This window comes from Martes martes (assembly GCF_963455335.1).
Source record: "Martes martes genome assembly, chromosome: 9".
In the NCBI taxonomy this organism is placed as follows: Eukaryota; Metazoa; Chordata; class Mammalia; order Carnivora; family Mustelidae; genus Martes; species Martes martes.
Window position 1 is genome coordinate 69,694,335 of NC_137896.1, and position 18,541 is coordinate 69,712,875.

The 18,541-nt window shown below is 38.5% G+C and overlaps 1 protein-coding gene across 33 annotated transcripts in view; it reads right to left on the reverse strand.

The window, feature by feature from the left end:
* The window catches only part of NRXN1 (neurexin 1), a gene marked incomplete at its 5' end in the record, with an annotated part of 1,159,071 nt that overhangs the window by 598,417 nt on the left and 542,113 nt on the right, over window positions 1–18,541 (reverse strand). For all 33 annotated transcript variants that reach the window (XM_080814815.1, XM_080814809.1, XM_080814838.1 and 30 more), the window contains one exon: window positions 8,384–8,506. In XM_080814815.1, coding sequence (XP_080670941.1) covers window positions 8,384–8,506 — 123 coding nt within the window. The remainder of the gene's footprint in view (window positions 1–8,383; window positions 8,507–18,541) is intronic.

An 18,541-nucleotide genomic window follows, 5' to 3' on the forward strand; every position in this document is an offset into this window, starting at 1 on the left:
TCCACCCAAGGAGGAGCCGGAGCGTCATTACCATAATTGACAATGCAGGTCTAGGTATGCTTTCTAAGTACACTTGAGCAAGCTTCTACCTGGGATGACAATGTTCGCCTGTTTGAACATTATTCCTACCCCTAAATAAAAGGAACCCCTCTCCTCCTGTGTAGGGAGTCACAGGCTTGGAAATTATTCCTCGTCCTTTTTGCCGCAAATATTGTTTGCTTTGTGTGACAACTCCACCTGGTGTCGTCACCATCTGTAAGGCATCAAGGAGTGAACTCGGGTTAGCTCCATTACCAGATGATGATGCCCAGCCTGCTGGCTTAGTAACTGCACACACGGTAAACACCGGTCAAAGGAAGACATGCTATCATACACATACACACACACACACAAAACACAGAGTTCCAGATTTTTTAGACAGACTAAGTGAGGAGTTGAAACCTAAGGAATCCCATATAGCCTGTAGAATCCTTTCCTCTCTAAGGCTAGGGAATCCCTCCCTTGTTAAGTTTCTTTGCTGGCAAAGGCTGCCAGGCCTCACGGCCCTAGGTGAGGTACTGACATTCCCAAGAATGATTGGCCTGAGTATGCACAGTGCTGTGTTCAAGGCTTAACAGTATATTTAACTCTAATTTAAAGATGAGGTCAAATGTAGGAAGAAATGCATGAAGAGTGTCTAGTGCTTTCCTTTAAATTTTTTCCTGTTTAGTGATTCCTGGCTTGCTCTAAAATTTAGCAAAAAAAAAAAAACAAAAAAAAAAAACAAAAAAAAACAAAACACACACACACACATGATGAGGGAACAGAAGGCTGGCTGAGAACAAAGCAAAAGCTGACACCCTGCAACCTTCCCCCACCCCCACTCCTGGGGTGGGACATATGTGACATTCTTTAGGAATCTATGACATTAACTATCTTAATGTCAATACCTTGCTAGAGGAAAAAAACCTGGACAATGACAAGGCCTCAAGGCATCTGGTATCTTATAGGTCCTCTGTAGCACATGAAAGTTCTATTGAAATCTCCCTTTTTCCTTAACTCCCCCAACCCCATCCTACAAAACCTGCCACCCCTCACCACCCCGGGGCAGCAGCTCTCTCTGCCCATGGGTCCTGTCCTGTGCTTTAATAAACCACTATTTTGCACCAAAGACGTCTCAAGAATGCCTTCTTGATCATCGGCTCTGGACCTTACCCCACCAAACCTCACCTGTATTCTAAAACTTCATCACACACCCACACACAACCAACCAACCAAACAAAAAGCCATTGCTTTCCTGACTCATGGTTGGCTTCGAGTCGCCACTGGAGTGTTTGAAAAAAATTCCATTTCTAAATTTAAGCCTTAGTGGCAAGTTTCCATTGCCCACTTTGGAAACTTTTTCCATGCTGCATAAATCAAACCTTTTTTATTCTTATGAATTGTTGGCTTTTGTGAGATCTCCACAAAACCTAATCTCCCAAATATCAATCACCTTGATGAAAATTCACCAATTAAAGGTAAATTAATGTGAAAATAAAACTGTCTTTAGTTCTGTGCAGCAAGATGCTGGGAGCTGGGAGAAATAAAAAGGCAAGGTAGGTTTTTTCCTATGGGGGGGGTTGGGGGGAAATACAAAATTTGGATGATTCATCAATATTTACTTGGCCTATATTCCCATTCATTTTAAAACTCTGAGAAAGACTAGGTTGGTTTTTACTACTGAAAAAAAAATCAACTTCTACAGAGGATAAAATCAAATTTCTGCTCTAAAGCCTTGGGCAATTTTGAGAAAGAGTAGATGGCAAGCTAATTTACTGAAATACTAGTTTATATTTTGTTCTTCCTTCAATTCTAAAAAGCTGGCCAAGTATTTTGCCTCAAAGGGTATTTCTTGGCAGGACGTGGAAGCTGCTGGAAAATAATGCCTTCTCCAGTCTTTTGCAAGAGCTGGATTTGCAAGGTTTCTCTAGAAAAGAAAAGAAAAAAAAAAAAAAGGAAAAGAAAAGGAGAGAACGGAATACATTTGAGGACTGACAGAGACAATGGGATTACCACCAGATACGAGAAAGGAGAGAGAATTTGGGTGGGATTTAGAAGTGCTGAGTTCCGGCATCCTGCTCTCTGCTCAGGGTAAAGGGTTCAGAGAGAATCCGTGAGGTACACTATAGGGAAACTGGACCTGGACCACAGCCCACAGATCCTGGCAGGAGTCAGCAAAGGCCCAGTCTCCCACTTAGGACAGGAGCAACAGGGTTCTTGCAATTCAAACGACAAACTGGGGAAAGTGTTTTTGGTGAGAACAAGTACAGAGAAAAGACAAAGGGAGCCTCTGCCCGAACCAAGGTGGGGAGTAGGGAGTAGAGGCAAAAATGACTTTGATTAACTATTGTGTAAATCCAGAAGAAATGCCCAAGGCCTTTCTGATTTAAATTGTGCTGATTTATTTATTTATTTATTTTTTTTTTTTTTTTTTAAAGATTTTATTTATTTAACAGAGAGAGAGAGATCACAAGTAGGTAGAGAGGCAGGCAGAGAGAGAGGGGGAAGCAGGCTCCCTGCTGAGCGGAGAGCCCGATGCGGGGCTTGATCCCAGGACCCTGAGATCATGACCTGAGCCGAAGGCAGAGGCTTAACCCACTGAGCCACCCAGGTGCCCCGAAATTGTGCTGATTTAAATTGACATAAGACAATTAAGAAAGATTCCATTTCATGCCTACCTGAGTAGGTGGACCAAGATTCATATTATAATTTTAATAATACATGCTAAACAAAAACCTGGTAAACAAATGCCTTAGGATATATTTGTCTTCCAAAGTTGGGACTTCTAAAAAGGATTCCTTTTCTTTCAGATCATAAGCCAAACCTCATCAATGGCCTATGAATTCCCAACGAAGTCTTACATGCCAGAGTCCCAGTATGAACCAGCCAAGGAGATATGAGTAACTTTGCCACAAAGAGCTAGTTCATGCCCAGGAACAGCACTATGGAAACCCGTGATGGCAGCTTAGGAAGGATTCCTCAACAGAGTTCTTTTGGGAGTTCCCCATTGAATAGGTCACTCGTTTGTTCCTACATCTATAAGCAAACTATATCCATGTAAGTATCTGTTAATTCTGTTTCCTAACATGATTGCTGGTGGTAGATAAATGCATGGCTATTTAAATAAACAAAGGGATGGTGTATTCCCTGAAAGGTGAAGAAGGCAATTCACTGAGTTAGAACATAGCTATTCGTTTAGAAGCTTAATAGGAATCTATGCAATTGAAAATATGTACCTTGAATCTTCCATGAAAATAAGATGGCAATTCATTTAGGGGCTGTTTCTGGAATTTTCTATGTTACATTGATCATATTCATGTTCTGTTCATCACTTCTTAATTCAAAATGTGTTGCACTGATTTTTAAAAAGCATGCTAGTGTTGTACATACCTACAAGGCTAAATACATAATGCTGGGAAGGACAAATTAAATTGAAATAAAACTAGTTATATTTCAAGTGAACAGTATAACTACACTAAAGGAAAGGAAGATAGGAAGAAAAGAAAGAAAAAGGAGAGAGGGAGAGAAGGAAGGAAACGAGGCAAGTTATCATCCAAGTTACTTATAAACTCAGCATTTGATGGTATCTGTTAAGTCTTAGGCAGTGGGGAATAAGAGAATCACAAACTAATCCTGAATTTTTTTTTAGTTGATTTATTAATTGTAGTGGTATGGGCAATGTCAAGAAATCCTGAAACTATTTTAGATTCATTCTTGGATGTAGCACATGAGTGACTGACATCACTAGGAGCAAAGATCTCACCACAAAAGAAGGAACACGGAAACACCAAATGTGGGAAGTCAGGAAACAATGATGTCAATATCGAGGTGCCACTGTGAACTCATATTTTCTAAAATATGCATATATGTGTGTCTATGTGCACATGTATTTTTGCAGATTCGCATCCACTCTGTGGATGACTTGGGTTTTATCAAAAGGAGTAGATATGAGGAGTCCGTGCCTAAGGTGATGTCCAAGAGGTTGTGAATACCTAGCTACCAGGGACAAGGATGGGTGAAAACCCAGAGGAACTTTCTTCAGTTCAGTGTGGGTGTATTTATAGATATATATGCAGGTGTACGTGTAGATACTTGAATATATTTCCTATCTTTGTCTGCTGAAAGGATCAGGAAAAAAAAAACTTGAGGCGCATCAAGCACACCAACCACCCAGGTTTTGGGCAATAATATCATTCGTGACTAAATGAAGCCTGAAGGGCTGATTCCAGGGCTGGGGAATGGTAGGTATCAACTGTGCCTGGAATGTCCTGTCATGGCAGAAAGTTAAGGAAGGACCAAAAAAAAAAAAAAAAAACAAAACTCTCACAAACAAAAACAAAAAAAACCTGAAAATGTCACAGTATGACAAAGACCAACTTCATGGGATTCACACAGGCTCCGAAAGTGGGACAGTCTGAGCACCAAAATAATTAAGTAAAGTAATTAAAACTTTTGGAAAAACAGAAACTCGTGGGTCCTTACCAATAAGGAAGAAATGAAGGGAGGGAGGAAAGAAGGAAGGATGAGTGGAAGGAAAGGAGAGAGAAAAGGAAGGGAGAAAGGAAAATGAAAGGGAAAAAAAGGAGAACAAGGAAAAGAAAAAAAGAATTCTGGCTCTAAATGTAGAGCAAGTGCTGGAGGTGGAAAATAATCATTCTGTACTGCAGGGAAGACTGGATGAGGAGAAAATCTTCAATGGATGCTAAATAGAGAGAGAACTTCTCATGAGGTACGGCTTATTTTCATGGTCTTAATGTCTCTCCACAGACAGCTTAGTAGTGACAAGGGAGAAAACATACTCTTCATGCAGAGGAGAAACTGGACTGAGTGTTGACCAAGTGGTTACATGAAATCACCGGTCAAGGGCAGGGACGTCCTGTGCCTTCACCTGGGGTACTGGAAGGAGGCCACAATGACACCTATGCAATATTCTACCCCAAAATGCAAAATCTGACTTTAATCGCAAGAAAGCATCAAACACAAATGAGTGACTCTACAGTGACAAAAGGTGGGAGGTTTATAGATTTCAAAAATGTCAATGTCATGAAGACCAAAAAAAAAAAAAAAGTCTATAGAAATGTTTCAGATGAAAGAAAGCTAAAGAGACCTGAAAACTATATGTGGTGTCTGACTCCAGGCTGCACACGGTGCTGGAGGGGAAATGCTATAAAAGACAGCACTGGGTCAACCGACTAAACTGAAGTATGGAGGACAGAACAGATAGAATATATTGCATCCAAGCAACATTTACTGAAGTTGGTAGCTCTTTGTTATGTAAGGGGCTATCGTTATTTTTAGAAAATGCATACTTGAGTAGTTAGGAGTAAACAGTTTGTATTTAAATTTGTATTTAAAATATAAAAAATATATATTTTTTAAATTTGTATTAAATTTGTATTAAATTTTTATTAAAAATATAAAAATAAAGTTTGTATTTAAATTTTGCTCAACTGGTTATGGGGGAAAAAAGTCATGAAAATGTCAAAGGAAATGAGATACAATGTTCATAAGAGTAAAGATATATCAGTGTGCTTTGTACTGTTTTATTTTTTTAATTCTTAATTACTTTAAAAAAAAGATTTTATTTATTTATTTGAGAGAGAGAGAGGGAGAGAGAGAGCATGAGGGGTGGGGGGCAGAGGGAGAGGGACAAGCAGACTCCATACTGAGCGTGGGGCCCAATGTGGGGCTCAATCCCACAACTCTGAGATCATGACCTGAACCCAAACCAAGAGTTGGTCGTTTGAGTGAGAAACCCAGGAGCCCCAGTACTGTATTTATTTTTTATTTTTTTTATTTGAAATTATTTCTAAATAAAATTTAACAAAATGTGTTACACCATACTCTTGTTTCTATCCTTTCTTCATTCACTGAAGTTCAGGACTTGCGACTTTACATCCTGAAGCATCTAATACAATGCCACAGGATTTATTTTGTTCAAAAAATATTCTCTCAGATAACTCTCAAGCTTTGCAATAGCCTGAAGGTCCGGGAAAAATAAGCCCCTTAGTTGACAGCATTGACCCATTTGCCCCAAAAGGCTTTTCTAGCCCTATCAACTACCATATGGATGCAAGAAGCAAAACAAAACTTCTCTGTTTCTGAACACTGGTCTGTGTAGCCCCATCAGAGCCCTTCTGCCTTGTACGAATGCTCCCCCACATAGTTTATCATTTTCATCATCCTCTCTTTACAGCCTAGTTCAAATATAATCTACTGCTTTAAGTGATCCTTGAAACTAGGGTCCTCAACTCCTCTTCTGAACCCCAAGAACATGAGTAGCTTACATCAACCATCCAGTCCATCATTTACTGCCCTAGACTATCAGTTCTTGTTAAAGTTTTGGATGTGTGTCTGTCTTCATGACACGATGTTGTGTCTGGGAAAGGACTTGTCCTTGAATCATACCCTTATTAGGATATTAATGAATATAAAATAATGGATCATGAGTCAAAAAACAAATCAACAACAACAATATAGACAAGCCTAGGTCCTCTTCGAACTTCTGGCAACAGTAGCATTTCAAAGACACAGAAGTCACCTAACCCCTTTGAACCTCAGTTTCCTTATCTATAAAGTGAGGGTGCATACGTCCGGTCCATTTCATTGCACTGTGTGAGATTTAAGACACACTGAGGGACTGATGAACGTTCCTCTGTGGTTTTCACCTGTCCTTGTCCCCGGGAGCTAGGTATTCACAACCTCTTGCACATGACCTTTGACACTAACTCTTCATTTCTACTCCTTTTGATAAAACCCAAATCATCCCAACGATGGATGCTAATCTACAAAAATGATTCATTCCTCTTCTAAGAGCCGTCCTTGACCTAAACCAGCTGAACTTCAGTTGACACTCCTGCCAAAGCCCAGCAAAAATTCTGCTTTCCGGGGTGCCTGGGTGGCTCGGTGGGTTAAGGCCTCTGCCTTCAGCTCAGGTCATGATCTCAGGGTCCTGGGATCGAGCCCCGCATCGGGCTCTCTGCTCAGCAGGGAGCCTGCTTCCTCCTCTCTCTGCCTGCCTCTCTGCCTACTTTTGATCTGTCAAATAAATAAAATCTTAAAAAAAAAAAATCTGCTTTCCTTCCTTACGTTCACACAGTTCCTTAGAGCCTTCTCATGTTTGGCAATTTTGAATAAGGGCTTATGTTAACAGTTTTCTGATTGATTTTCTTCCTCAGGTAACAAAATGATACAACATAGTAGTGGTTTCTAAGTGCTAATCCACGAACCAGCTGCATGAGAGTCCCCTCTAAAGAGATTTTCAACAAACAAATAAAAAGCCCCCAAAACCTAAAACAAAACAACAACAACAAAAGGAAAAGAAAAACAATTACTGGGCTCCTCCTAGACTTTCTCTGATGTCAGGCCAGGAACTGGTCCTTTTAAAGCCCTTCAGGTGATTCTGAAATTAAACTGTACCTACACCTAGAAAAAAGTTCTGGAAAGCCATAAAGGGCTATTGAAATGTAAGATAGTCAAGACAGCTAAAATTTGGTAGTTTGGTTCATCTGAACTCAGAAATGATTCTCTCAAAAGTTAAAATCCCACACATGTTATTTCCACATTGATATAATCAACCGATCTCTGATCATGGGAACCCCTCAGGGCTGAATGTAGGACACACTTCCCTGCTGCACAAGGACTATCTTGTGTCTTGTTCTAAAATAATTAATAATTTTAGAGATGTTCTCTAAAAAATAAAAAGAGTTAATATCCCAGTGGGTCATGTGCTTAGAGTTATTTTCAGCAGAGAGAACAAAGGTGCACCAATTCTTCTTTCTTTTGGTTTCTCTAAGTCTCTGGGGTGGACTTTTATACAGCTCACCTCAGTGAGGAATCTGCATACCAAGGATTGAACATGGCATCTTTAATATTAGAGTTTAACCAACTGAGGTAAATAAATCAGAAATGATCTATTACAGCTTATAATGAAAAAGTGGTTCACCCGACAGAATGCCAGCATATCTATCAATTTCCCCAGGCACTAAAAAGTGTAACTTGCTGCTGTTCATCACCCAAATATATAAAAAACAAAGAAATTGAACAGAAATTGGCATGTAAACAATGACTTCAATATTTTATAAGGCCCTAAGATATTTATCAAGCTGCAACACTGAAATATATAACATCTTCTTGAATTATTAAACAGGAAAGAACATGACATGAAAGTATTGTTCATTTGAGAGAAAAAAACATTTAACACTGGTTACTGAATGGCACTGTTGCTGGAAAAATTGGAACAAAAAAATGAACTGTGTGTATCAGCGTCAAGTTGTGTGGTTGGTTTTCACAGTCCCCTGTAAGAAATGGGAAGGACTAAAGCTTCAGCAAAAGAAAAGGCAATGGAAACAGGGGGATTTACCTGTCATGGCCTGCTGGTCATCCACGGTTAACTTTAAACTTTTTCCCCGACGGACCACACGCACTGTGTGCCATTCGTTATCATTGAGGTTATAGCCGGCAAAAAGGGTCTCGGGACCTTTGCCTGTAGAATATGCCAAACAGTCATTATGGACACTCAGAATCAGTCAAGCAGATGAACCTCACAGAGAGTGAGAGAAAGAGACAAAGTAAGGGGTTGGGGGGAGCACGGGAGAGGGAGGAGAGATAAGAGAGAAAGAAATGAGAGAGAGAGGTGAGAGAGAGAGAGAGAGGAGAGAGAAGAGACTGGCTGGATCAATTTTCAAGCCCATTAGAGTCAGAGCAAGCAAGGAAAATGACAAGTTAACAGACATTCAGGTGTGACACTTTAAGAAGATCTTTAACATTATGCATTGATCAGACAAGGAAATGAACCTTGTTGTCATAAATAGGCACAGTCAATATAGCATCGGGAAGCCTCCCAAATTTACACACACTTGCTTGTTGTTGTTACTGTGGTGGTTATTGTTTTCCCCAAGGAATTCTCTGATCTTTGCAGTTATGGCTTTCTTACTAATGAAGCTGACAGCAGTGTTGTAGCCTCTGACTTCGGGGAGATAGTGGATCCTAAGCTTCAGGTGCAGCAACTAGCTGATTAGATCCCCATGAGGAGACTGCCTCGGGCACCGAGTTGTGTGATGACTGCTCTTCAGTCCTGTATCACATACTTCCGATGTCCCCCAAATTCTTAGGTTTATAGAATGTTGTGTCTAAAACCTAAGTCCAGTGGAGTGGATTTAGATAAAGGTATTATTGAATGAGGAAAAAAAGTCACAGCCGATAAAGGTCCAACTGTTGGGTGGGAAGGAACAAAGAAAAGTGAGTTTGAATAGCGCTAGTGGGCAGGGATTCCCAGCTGAGGACAAAAAGAAAAAAGGCAGAAATGTAACCATCTGGGAAAGGAGCTGCCAGTGAATCTATGTAAATCCATACAAATCAATTACAAATGGATTTACATGGGCTTAGAATAGACAAATCATTTCAGAAAGTTGTTTTATGGAAATCACTGAAATGACAAAGTTAGACAAACATCCCTCTTCTATTTAAAAACAAAGCAATGAAAAAAAATTAATATGCCTGGAAATTTTTTAATCAAAAAAAGTATTTCCACTAATCTGACACTATGATTCACTGAAAAAAGTAAAGTTTTTAAAGATACGTTATTTGGGGATGGATTTGCCTCTCCCCTCCCTCATTTTCCAAGTACTGAAAAGTGTTGGTATGCTAAAATAATGGAAGACATGGCATCATTGAGTTTCATGACTTTCAGCTGATTCAGGATCAGGCTTGGGTTCATAATTTTTTCAACCAAATTCTACCAGCAAAACCAATCAATGTCCAAGACTCATAGGAGGACATAGAAAAGGCCAAGAAGAAGGAGAAAGAGAAAGAGAAAGAGAAAAAAAGATGAAAAGGAAAGAAAAGAAAAGGGAAGGAAAGGAAAGAAAAAAGAAAAGAAAGAAAAAGAAAAGAAAAGAAAGAAAAAGAAAAGAAAAGAAAAATAGAAAGTAATAGAATCAAATAGAAGAACCTCCATAGTCCATCCAACAATGTCATTGTTTGCTTTTGGTACTGCTGGCTATCCTGAGTTCTCTCTTAGGATGTAACAGGTACAAGTTCTGCCTTCTGGGGTTGGGGTTTCTCTGGGGCTTAAAACAAACGGGTAAGGCAAGCTAAATTCTGCAGGACGAACTACTTCATGTCTTTAAAAGAAACCATCCTTAAGATTAGAAATAATCTCTTTTTGTGTTTTTAGAAAAGTTAAATTATACATCCGGATACATGAATAAAAACGAGTCTAGACAGAACAGTTTTTGGAGATTGATCAGTAAAAAACTAGAGGAAGCCTCTTAGTTCAGCAACTGCAAAAAAAAAAAAAAAAAAGCTTTGAGACCAAATGTTGAAAGCAAGTTCCACGATCAAAGGGACTCTTTCTAGTTTCAATAGCGAAGAAAGCAGCGCTTTAATAACTCTGCAGAATCTTAGCATCCTACTGGCAGTGAGGGTCATTCTTAGTTTTGATCTTTGAAAAGAGAATATATCATGTTAAAACTATTTTTATAGGGAAGACTTTTTCTCTTAGAAATATGTGCTTTTGAAGCAGGTCCACTCCTGTTCTCTTAATTTTAAAAGTGTTTTGTCAAGAAAAAGAAGCTTAGGGGTGATGTCATCATTATACTCCATTCTGGGCTTCATCTTGTTCTCGTCATAATGCTTAATCTATAAAACAACTATTTCCATAACAACAGGCACAAAATCCAATTAACAATAACCCTTTGGTTCATAAAAATCTCTGTGGGCCAACTTGAAGCTCTTTTCTTGCATTATTGAAAATGTGAAGAGATTGATTTTGGAAGATAAGGTTTTTAAAAATGCACTTAATATTCTCGGTTCAAAACAGTGCTATCTATGCAACGTGGAGTGTAATGGATAGTACCCCGAACAAGGAGTTAAGAATTGTGGTTGGTGGCCCTTGATTTGCTACGAAGAAAGAAGTTGGGGGCCGGTACAGGCTTATTGTGTGCCAGGCATTTTATCTGTTAACTTCTGTCGTCTTTGCATTGCTATCATTTTGCAGCTATGGAGCTGAAGGCCTAGGAAGCGAAAACTTCTTGCCTCAAGGTCACACAGCTAAAACGTGGTAGAAAAGTGTTCCATCCTAGGTTTAAGGGACTCAAAGCCTGCGTGCTCCCCCCTCCCCCTCACTAGCCTGCCTCCCAGCTATATGACCTTTGGCTAGAAACGGATTTTCAGTTGCCCTACATCTAAACGAAGGAAAGCTGCTCTGTTATGACTTCCAGCTTGCTCTACAGAATGATGACAATGCTAAGAAATCTTACACAACTTTTCCGTAAGTCATGGTAGATGGAAAACTCCAAATAGCACACCATACCTCTAAAGGTGCTAAAGGCATGATAGAGAAGAAGGGCCATCATTTTGGGACTGAATCCACATAATTAGCAATTTTTTAAAAAAAATTTTACTTAGGGGTGCCGAGGTGGCTCAGGGGGTTAAAGCCTCTGCCTTCCGCTCAGGTCATGATCCCAGCATCCTGGGATCAAGCCCGGCATCGGGCTCTCTGCTCAGCAGGGAGCTTGCTTCCCTCTCTCTCTCTCTCTCTGCCTGCCTCTCTGCCTACTTGTGATCTCTGTCAAATAAATAAATAAAATCTTTTAAAAAAAATGAAGAAGAAGATTTGATTTATTTATTTGAGAGAGAAGGAGCATGAGCAGGGCCGAGGGAGAAGCAGACTCCCGGCCAAGCAGGGAACCCAATGCGGGACTCGATCCTAGGACTCTGGGATCATGACCTGAGTTGAAGGCAGACACATAACCAACTGAGCCACTCAGGCCCCCCTCATAATCAGCAATTTGCTAACACATTCAGCTTCTGGTGGTCTTAACAACACCACGGAAGGCGGGAGATGGTGTAGACATCTCTGCAATGCCTTAGAGGTCTCACATTCCCACATCTAAAACCTATGGGACTGGTAAAGAAAGATGGCTTAACTGTTTTAATTTTGAGTTTGAGAGTCATTTGTTCTCTTGTAAAAATTTTTACGGCAAAATTATAGTCACTACAGTCACTGATGATCTGAATTCCTTTTGAGATTTCCTCTTCTTTTGAGGATATCAAAATATCGGCAGTAACATCTTTCTCCCAGCATTAATATGAGTGTTATGGGCTGAATGTTCATTTGTTGAAGCCCTAATCTGTCATGTGATGATGTTACGAAGGAGGTCGGGCCTTAGAGAGGTAATTAGGCTTAGATGAGGTCATGAGGGTAGAGCTCAGGACAGAACTGATGACCTTATAAGAAGAGATATCAGAGCTCTTTCTCTCTTTCATGGAAGGACACGGAAAGAAGGTGGCCATCTGCAAGCCAGGAAGAGAGCTCTCATTGACAGCCAAGCCTGCCAAGAGCGACCTTGGATTTAGAGTCCAGAACTATGAGAAATAAATGTTTGCCATTCAAGTTACACAGTCCATGGCATTTTGTTATAGGAGTCGAAGCAGACTTAGTAAGCAATATTTTAAAGATTTTAAAGACAGTCAATAGCATTGTTACTATTTTAAAGATAACCATTCCTTATATTTTGAAGGGAGTTAACATATGTAATTTTATACTTGATTCTTACTGTAACCTATTATTTAAGTCATAGAGATTTTCCCCCCATATTTTAGTTAAGAAAGAAGATTTAGAAAGGTTGAGTGTATTATTGTAAGACTCAGAGTCAGTAAGGAATGGAATTAAGACTGAGATCTTGAGGTCTTCCACGCCCCTTCTAGTGTCCTTTCTGCAGGCCCCAAAATGATCTGCAGAGAGTAAAATAAAGGTACTATGTGGCTGAATGACAGCAGCTAATATTTAACCAGGCTGAATCACAAGTCACCTCTATGGATAATGCTGTGTTAGAGAATTTTAGGACTAGAAGGGATGTGGGAGGAAGAGCAGCCCGCGGAGTCATCTACAAACAAACACCCCGAGGTCCGAAGCAATTAGATGATGTTCTTCTATTTAAATGAAGAGTCCTGTTCCCCAGACTGGCAGTAGAGTGAACTTTCTTTAGATTATTCTGCCATTATATTATGCTGAACTAGACTAAACTTCTTGAAGAACACCAAGGTCTGACTCTACGATTTGGTCCATGATTGTGATTTGTTCTGCATCTAGGATGAAAAGTAAGCAAGAATACATACTGCTTCCTAACAGTATTTAACAGGGCTTAAGCTATGGTTTAAGTGTTTTCCAGTTGGTGGTATCCACTAGGTTTTCTGGTGACTCTGTAGCTAAAATTCATTAATTTGCATTCATTTAAATAATTTAAAGTCATTCATTACAGATGGAAGTAGAAACAATAAACATTTCAGTTTTCCTCAATCTAGTTCAACTTGATTGTCCTTTTATAATTTACCCATGTAAGAAGTTCAAGTTTCTTTACAATTTTACTCCTAAGAAGGATTAAAGATAACCCCAACTTGAGGCATAGGACAGAGAGGAAATGGTGTGTGTGGGAGTGAGAGGTGGAGTCAGTAGTTAGTCCAACAAATCCTTCTTTGAAATCTACTACTATAGAGCTTTGATTTAACCACTAGGACATATGCTTGATAAAAGATGATAGCTGTTTTGGACCAGATTAGTAACCACATTTGTTAGTTACTTTTCACCTTCATTTTCACTATAGGAGGGGATGGTGGAGAAAATTGGATTTTTTTCCCTAGGTCTGCCATCAACCAATTACGTCACCTTAAGTAAGTCATTTACCTTTTCTGTTCCTCATATTTCATCTGTAAAATGAGGATGCTTGGTAAGAACATAACAAAAATACTCTCCTATAAGCCAAGTTAAAAATTTTGTCATTCTTGGAAGAAAGAGAGCTAGCCTTACACCATTTCCAACCTTGTGGCACCAAGAAAGAGTGTAATATTATACTGAAGCTCTCTAAATTCATGAGCTTTAATTATTATCACTGGCAATTTCATCATTTTTATTTTGACATGGGTAGGCAGAAGACAGAGAGAACTTTGCTGAGTTATTTTAGATCCAGAATTACTAAACTCAAATGAAACCAGTAGGACAATATTGATATATGCTAGCAAATGTGTTTATTAATATGTGTAGTCAAATTTTAAGGAGGAGAACTGTTTTTTGTCATTTTGGTATCACTCAGGAACTTAGCACTAAATATTCAGAAAATGGTCAGACAGGAGCAGGAAATACACCATTATATACCAGGATATGCCCTTGCTTAATGGACAAGTTCACTTAGGAAATGAAATCACAGATCAGAAGGTTATATGGTGAAATAGTGATCTTTAAGAAACCCTTTATTTTAACTATGGCAAATTATTCTCTCCTCTCTGTTTGAAGAATCAGATCAGGGCTGGGCAGTGTTGGAGACTCTGACCCAGTATCTCACTAAGCTTGCCTGACTCAGAGCAGATATAGTTGTGCAATGAGAAAATCCAGAAGCTAAACTGGGGCAGTGATTTTATTATCATTTTTAAACCAGTGGAATATTTTTTCTACCTGTAATATTGCATAAAAAACATAAAAATGACATAAGGTGGGACTTCCCCTGCTACTTAAAAAGCAAGCTAACCTGGTCCCTGACACACCACCCAGAACACCTGGACTCTCCAGAATCTTCTAGCTGGTTCATTTCTCCCTTCAGAAAAGGATGATTTTCTTTATCAGAAAACACCAGAAAGGCTTTCTAAAATCCTGTAGAGGTAACTATTTGCTTTTAAAATCAGATTTGATTAAAAAAAAAAAAGAAAGATGTCACTTATGAATTAAAAAAAAAAAAAAAAACCTATTCTTCCAGAACAATATTGATTATGTATATGAAGGGTCAGAGCTCTTCAAAGCTACTCTTGTTAGTTTATGTGCATTATCCTCTTGCATGAGTTCTCAACACACCCTTAATTGCAAAGTCCAAATTTACAGGCTTTCTTCTGAAGATTTGGTAGGCCTTTTCCTCCTAGGTCATGTGAGTTAAGGAACAGATTGCTTTTCCTTTTTTCCAGCCATAAAGAAACCAAGATTTAGGATTTGTGCTTGATTTGATCAACTAGATTATTTTCCTTCCTGTAACTTTTTCTTCTTTCCTTCTTTCCTTCTTCCTTCTTTTTCTTTTTCTTTCTTTCTTTTTTTTTTTTTTCATATTGGCTTTTCTCCACAATGAATTTTTTTAAATACTGGGGCATGAATCAATAATTTATTCAATGAAGAAAAGAATAGCTTCTAAGAGAAAAAAACACAATTAATCCAGCTCTCCCTTTTTACAGATAGTTCCACGGGAGGTTAGTCTATATCTTCAACAAGATTAAATAAGCCTTTATGGACCGGTATCAGGTTTGTCTGCAAGCATATTTTAAATTAATTTTCATATTTGTGATGTATTTTTTTTAACCAAAATACACATAGTAAAATGCACCTAATACTAACTTTAGATCCTTTTTGGAAGATAGTCTTGTGTGAAAATGTTTTGTGAAACTACTTATACTAGTTTTTGAATGTGGGGAAAAATAATAAAGAACAATAGAGAAAAAATAAGACAAAGCTAAGGACTCTATGAAGTAATGTGATCAAAGATGTTTAGTAGACAAAAATGATAGCTGTCTTTGGAGCTAAAAGATGGATGTGGGTGGAGAAAAGCAAACCCATACCAATTATACTTTGATTTTTAAAGCACTTAGATGTGTGGGCCACAAAGCTGAGATTCCTATATACCCTTCACGTCCTTATTTAACTCTAGTGGCATATTTTAAAGAAGCTAGCTACCTAAATGGACCATCTGTATACTTCTTAGTATAGTTCAAGCCAGTTGGTTCTGGACTTCTTCATGTTGCCTTGAACATCAGATGTAAATAATTTCTATTTTTAACTTTATCTTGTTATTTGAATGGTTGATCTGCTCACTTAGTAAGTAAAGCCATTTATTGAGCACGGGGATTTCGTTGGATGCTTCTGCGAAGCCATAACCTAGTAATGTGCATAGATGATAGGCAGGAAGGAATCCACTTAGTTTGCCTTCTGGAAATGATCCATCATACTTCCATTTTATTAAGAACAGTTGTGTTTTTTCAACCATAGCTGAAGATGGGCATTATGTGAAAGTGTATCCTAAAGTTTTCATAGCTTTGTTATTTAAAGAAAAAAAATCTAGCATTGTTTTACACATACAAATTGCTTATATTTATACATGAGTGTTCAATTGTTCTTTAGATCATTAAACAGTCTTTAGCACCCAGTAATTGAATTAAAAGTTACAGCACCATAGCCTCTTAGAATTATGAAGTTTAAAAACTGAATGGTCTATATTGTATCTGTTGTTTGTCCTGTTAAACTACTCCTATTCATTCTGGATCATGTGGCACCCGGATCCTATTATTTTAGTTTAAAAATTATTTTATGCCAAACACTGATCTCAGCATGTGTATGTTCCAACTTAGATTTGCAAGATGTTTACCTTCAAATAGATCAGGAGTCAAGACACTTTTTTTCTGTAACAGGTCAGATAGCAAATATATTTGGCTTTGGAGGATGTGGTTTGCCATTACATTTACTCAACACTGCCAGTATACTATGAAAGCAGCCACAGGTTATATGTAAACAAATGGGTGTGATTTTGTTTCAATAAAATTATGTGTTAAAAAAGGCAGTCCCCTGTGTGCTGTAGTTTTCAAGCCCCTCTAAAATACACATAAATAAATAGAGAATTTTGAATCCCCTTATGTCATATACTTTTACATGGAGTATTAAAGAAATAACTGATGGAAATATATTCAAGAACTTAAGTGTCAGGGGACATGAGTTTTAGATACAATGTTACCATCAAATCTAACATAATATAAATTATGTTCATTGAGTCTCCCTCTCACTGCTGCTGGTCTGAATTTTCTTGTCAGTAAAACAACATAACAAAAATGAAAGAAATTTAAAAAGCCTTTAAATGGCAGAAGCCGATTGCAAAGCCCCTCTTCTGCTTTGCTTTTTAAAAGTAAACTCTATGCCCAACATGGGGTTTAAACTCACAAACCCCAAGATCTCGAGTCATATGCTCTCCCAAATGAGTCAGCCAGGTGCCTGAAGGCCCCTGTACTTCTAAAATTTAGTTACCTTTCTTGGTTCTAAAAATTTAGAATAGCAGCCTTTATTAAAATGTATGATATCTGTGTGTGTGTATAAAATTAGGTGTCTACTTATATCCACATTTCTGGATACTAACAAGTTTTATTTGGCAGTTGACTTTGAGGATGGTAACTGCTGGTGGGAGGCAGGACCCTGTGGGAAGCTGGAAATAAGGCTTGTCATTGTGACAATAATGGGAAGAGAGAAAAGCAAGAGAAACAGAAGCTAGACCCATGGTGCTTGATGCCTGAGTCAGGGCTCTCCGCAACAGCCCTCTTACCTGTAAATGACAGGAGGATGTGTTTCTCAGGTCGTAATGATGACACCTCCAGCGTGCTATTTGATTTTGCCTTTTTTTGGTTTCAAAATAATTACTTTAAAAAAATAACCTAACTTCTGCTTTAAAAAAGAAAGAAGAAGGAGGAGGAGGGGGAGGGGGAGGTGGAAAGGGAGGGAGAGAAGGAGTAACTTCTCATTAAATGTTTCTATGTTATCTTTCTTCATGCCTAGATATTGGGCTGGGAGCAAAATTCTTTTGTTTTTATTTCTCATATGAATCAGTTAAGGAATTTAATTATAAATTAAAATTACACACATGAAAATTGTACTTCCAAATTCTTCTTCCGCTATTCACTAACATTACTAGGGGAAAGACCAACAAAATAACTTGCAAGCCCAGTACAAATTGAAAATATGGGGCTGCTCTTCAGAATGAAGAATTTTCGGACAGTTATAGCAGACCTTGAATTCAAGCACGGTCCTTCTAAGCAAGGGGCCATGGGTAGCTACGCAAATTGCATGCTGTTGAAGCCAGCCCTGATTAGGAGAATTAAGTCTGTGCTTACTTATTTTTAAAGTTCCATTTCACTCTATATTCAGAAATGTGCCGACAAGGCTAAAAGCAAAACACTTCATTTGTTCACTTAAGAGGCACAGCTGGATCACCTTCCCCATATGGTCTGCACTTAATGGCAAGGCCTCTGGGGTATCAGAGAAGCTGTCTCAGAGCTGTCTTACCGGCCAAGTCTGGTGCCCATCAGTCTGGTGCCCTGGGCTTGGTGACAGACAAATAATTATCCTAACAGTCATGAAGAGGAGCTCCTTGCCAAGCCACTGAACTCCTCCCTCTTCTCTATCTCTCCTCAACATCTTCTCAATTTAATTGAGGATATGCCCTTGACAACTATTCGTGATATCTTTATGAAGAGAGCTACTTGCCTTTTCTGTACAAGCAAGGTGATATGTATATGATATGTATATGACATTTCTTTATACTAAAAATATTAAAAATACCCTTCCTTAATTAAAAAATAATTGAGTAAATCATAGAATGTCAGACATTGAGCTTTCAGATGTTAGTTTTTAAAAAATGAATATGAACAACAGGAGAAAGGCATTTTATAAACTGATTTCTCTGGAAAAATAAAATAGTAACATGCTAATTAATTACAGGGTATTTGT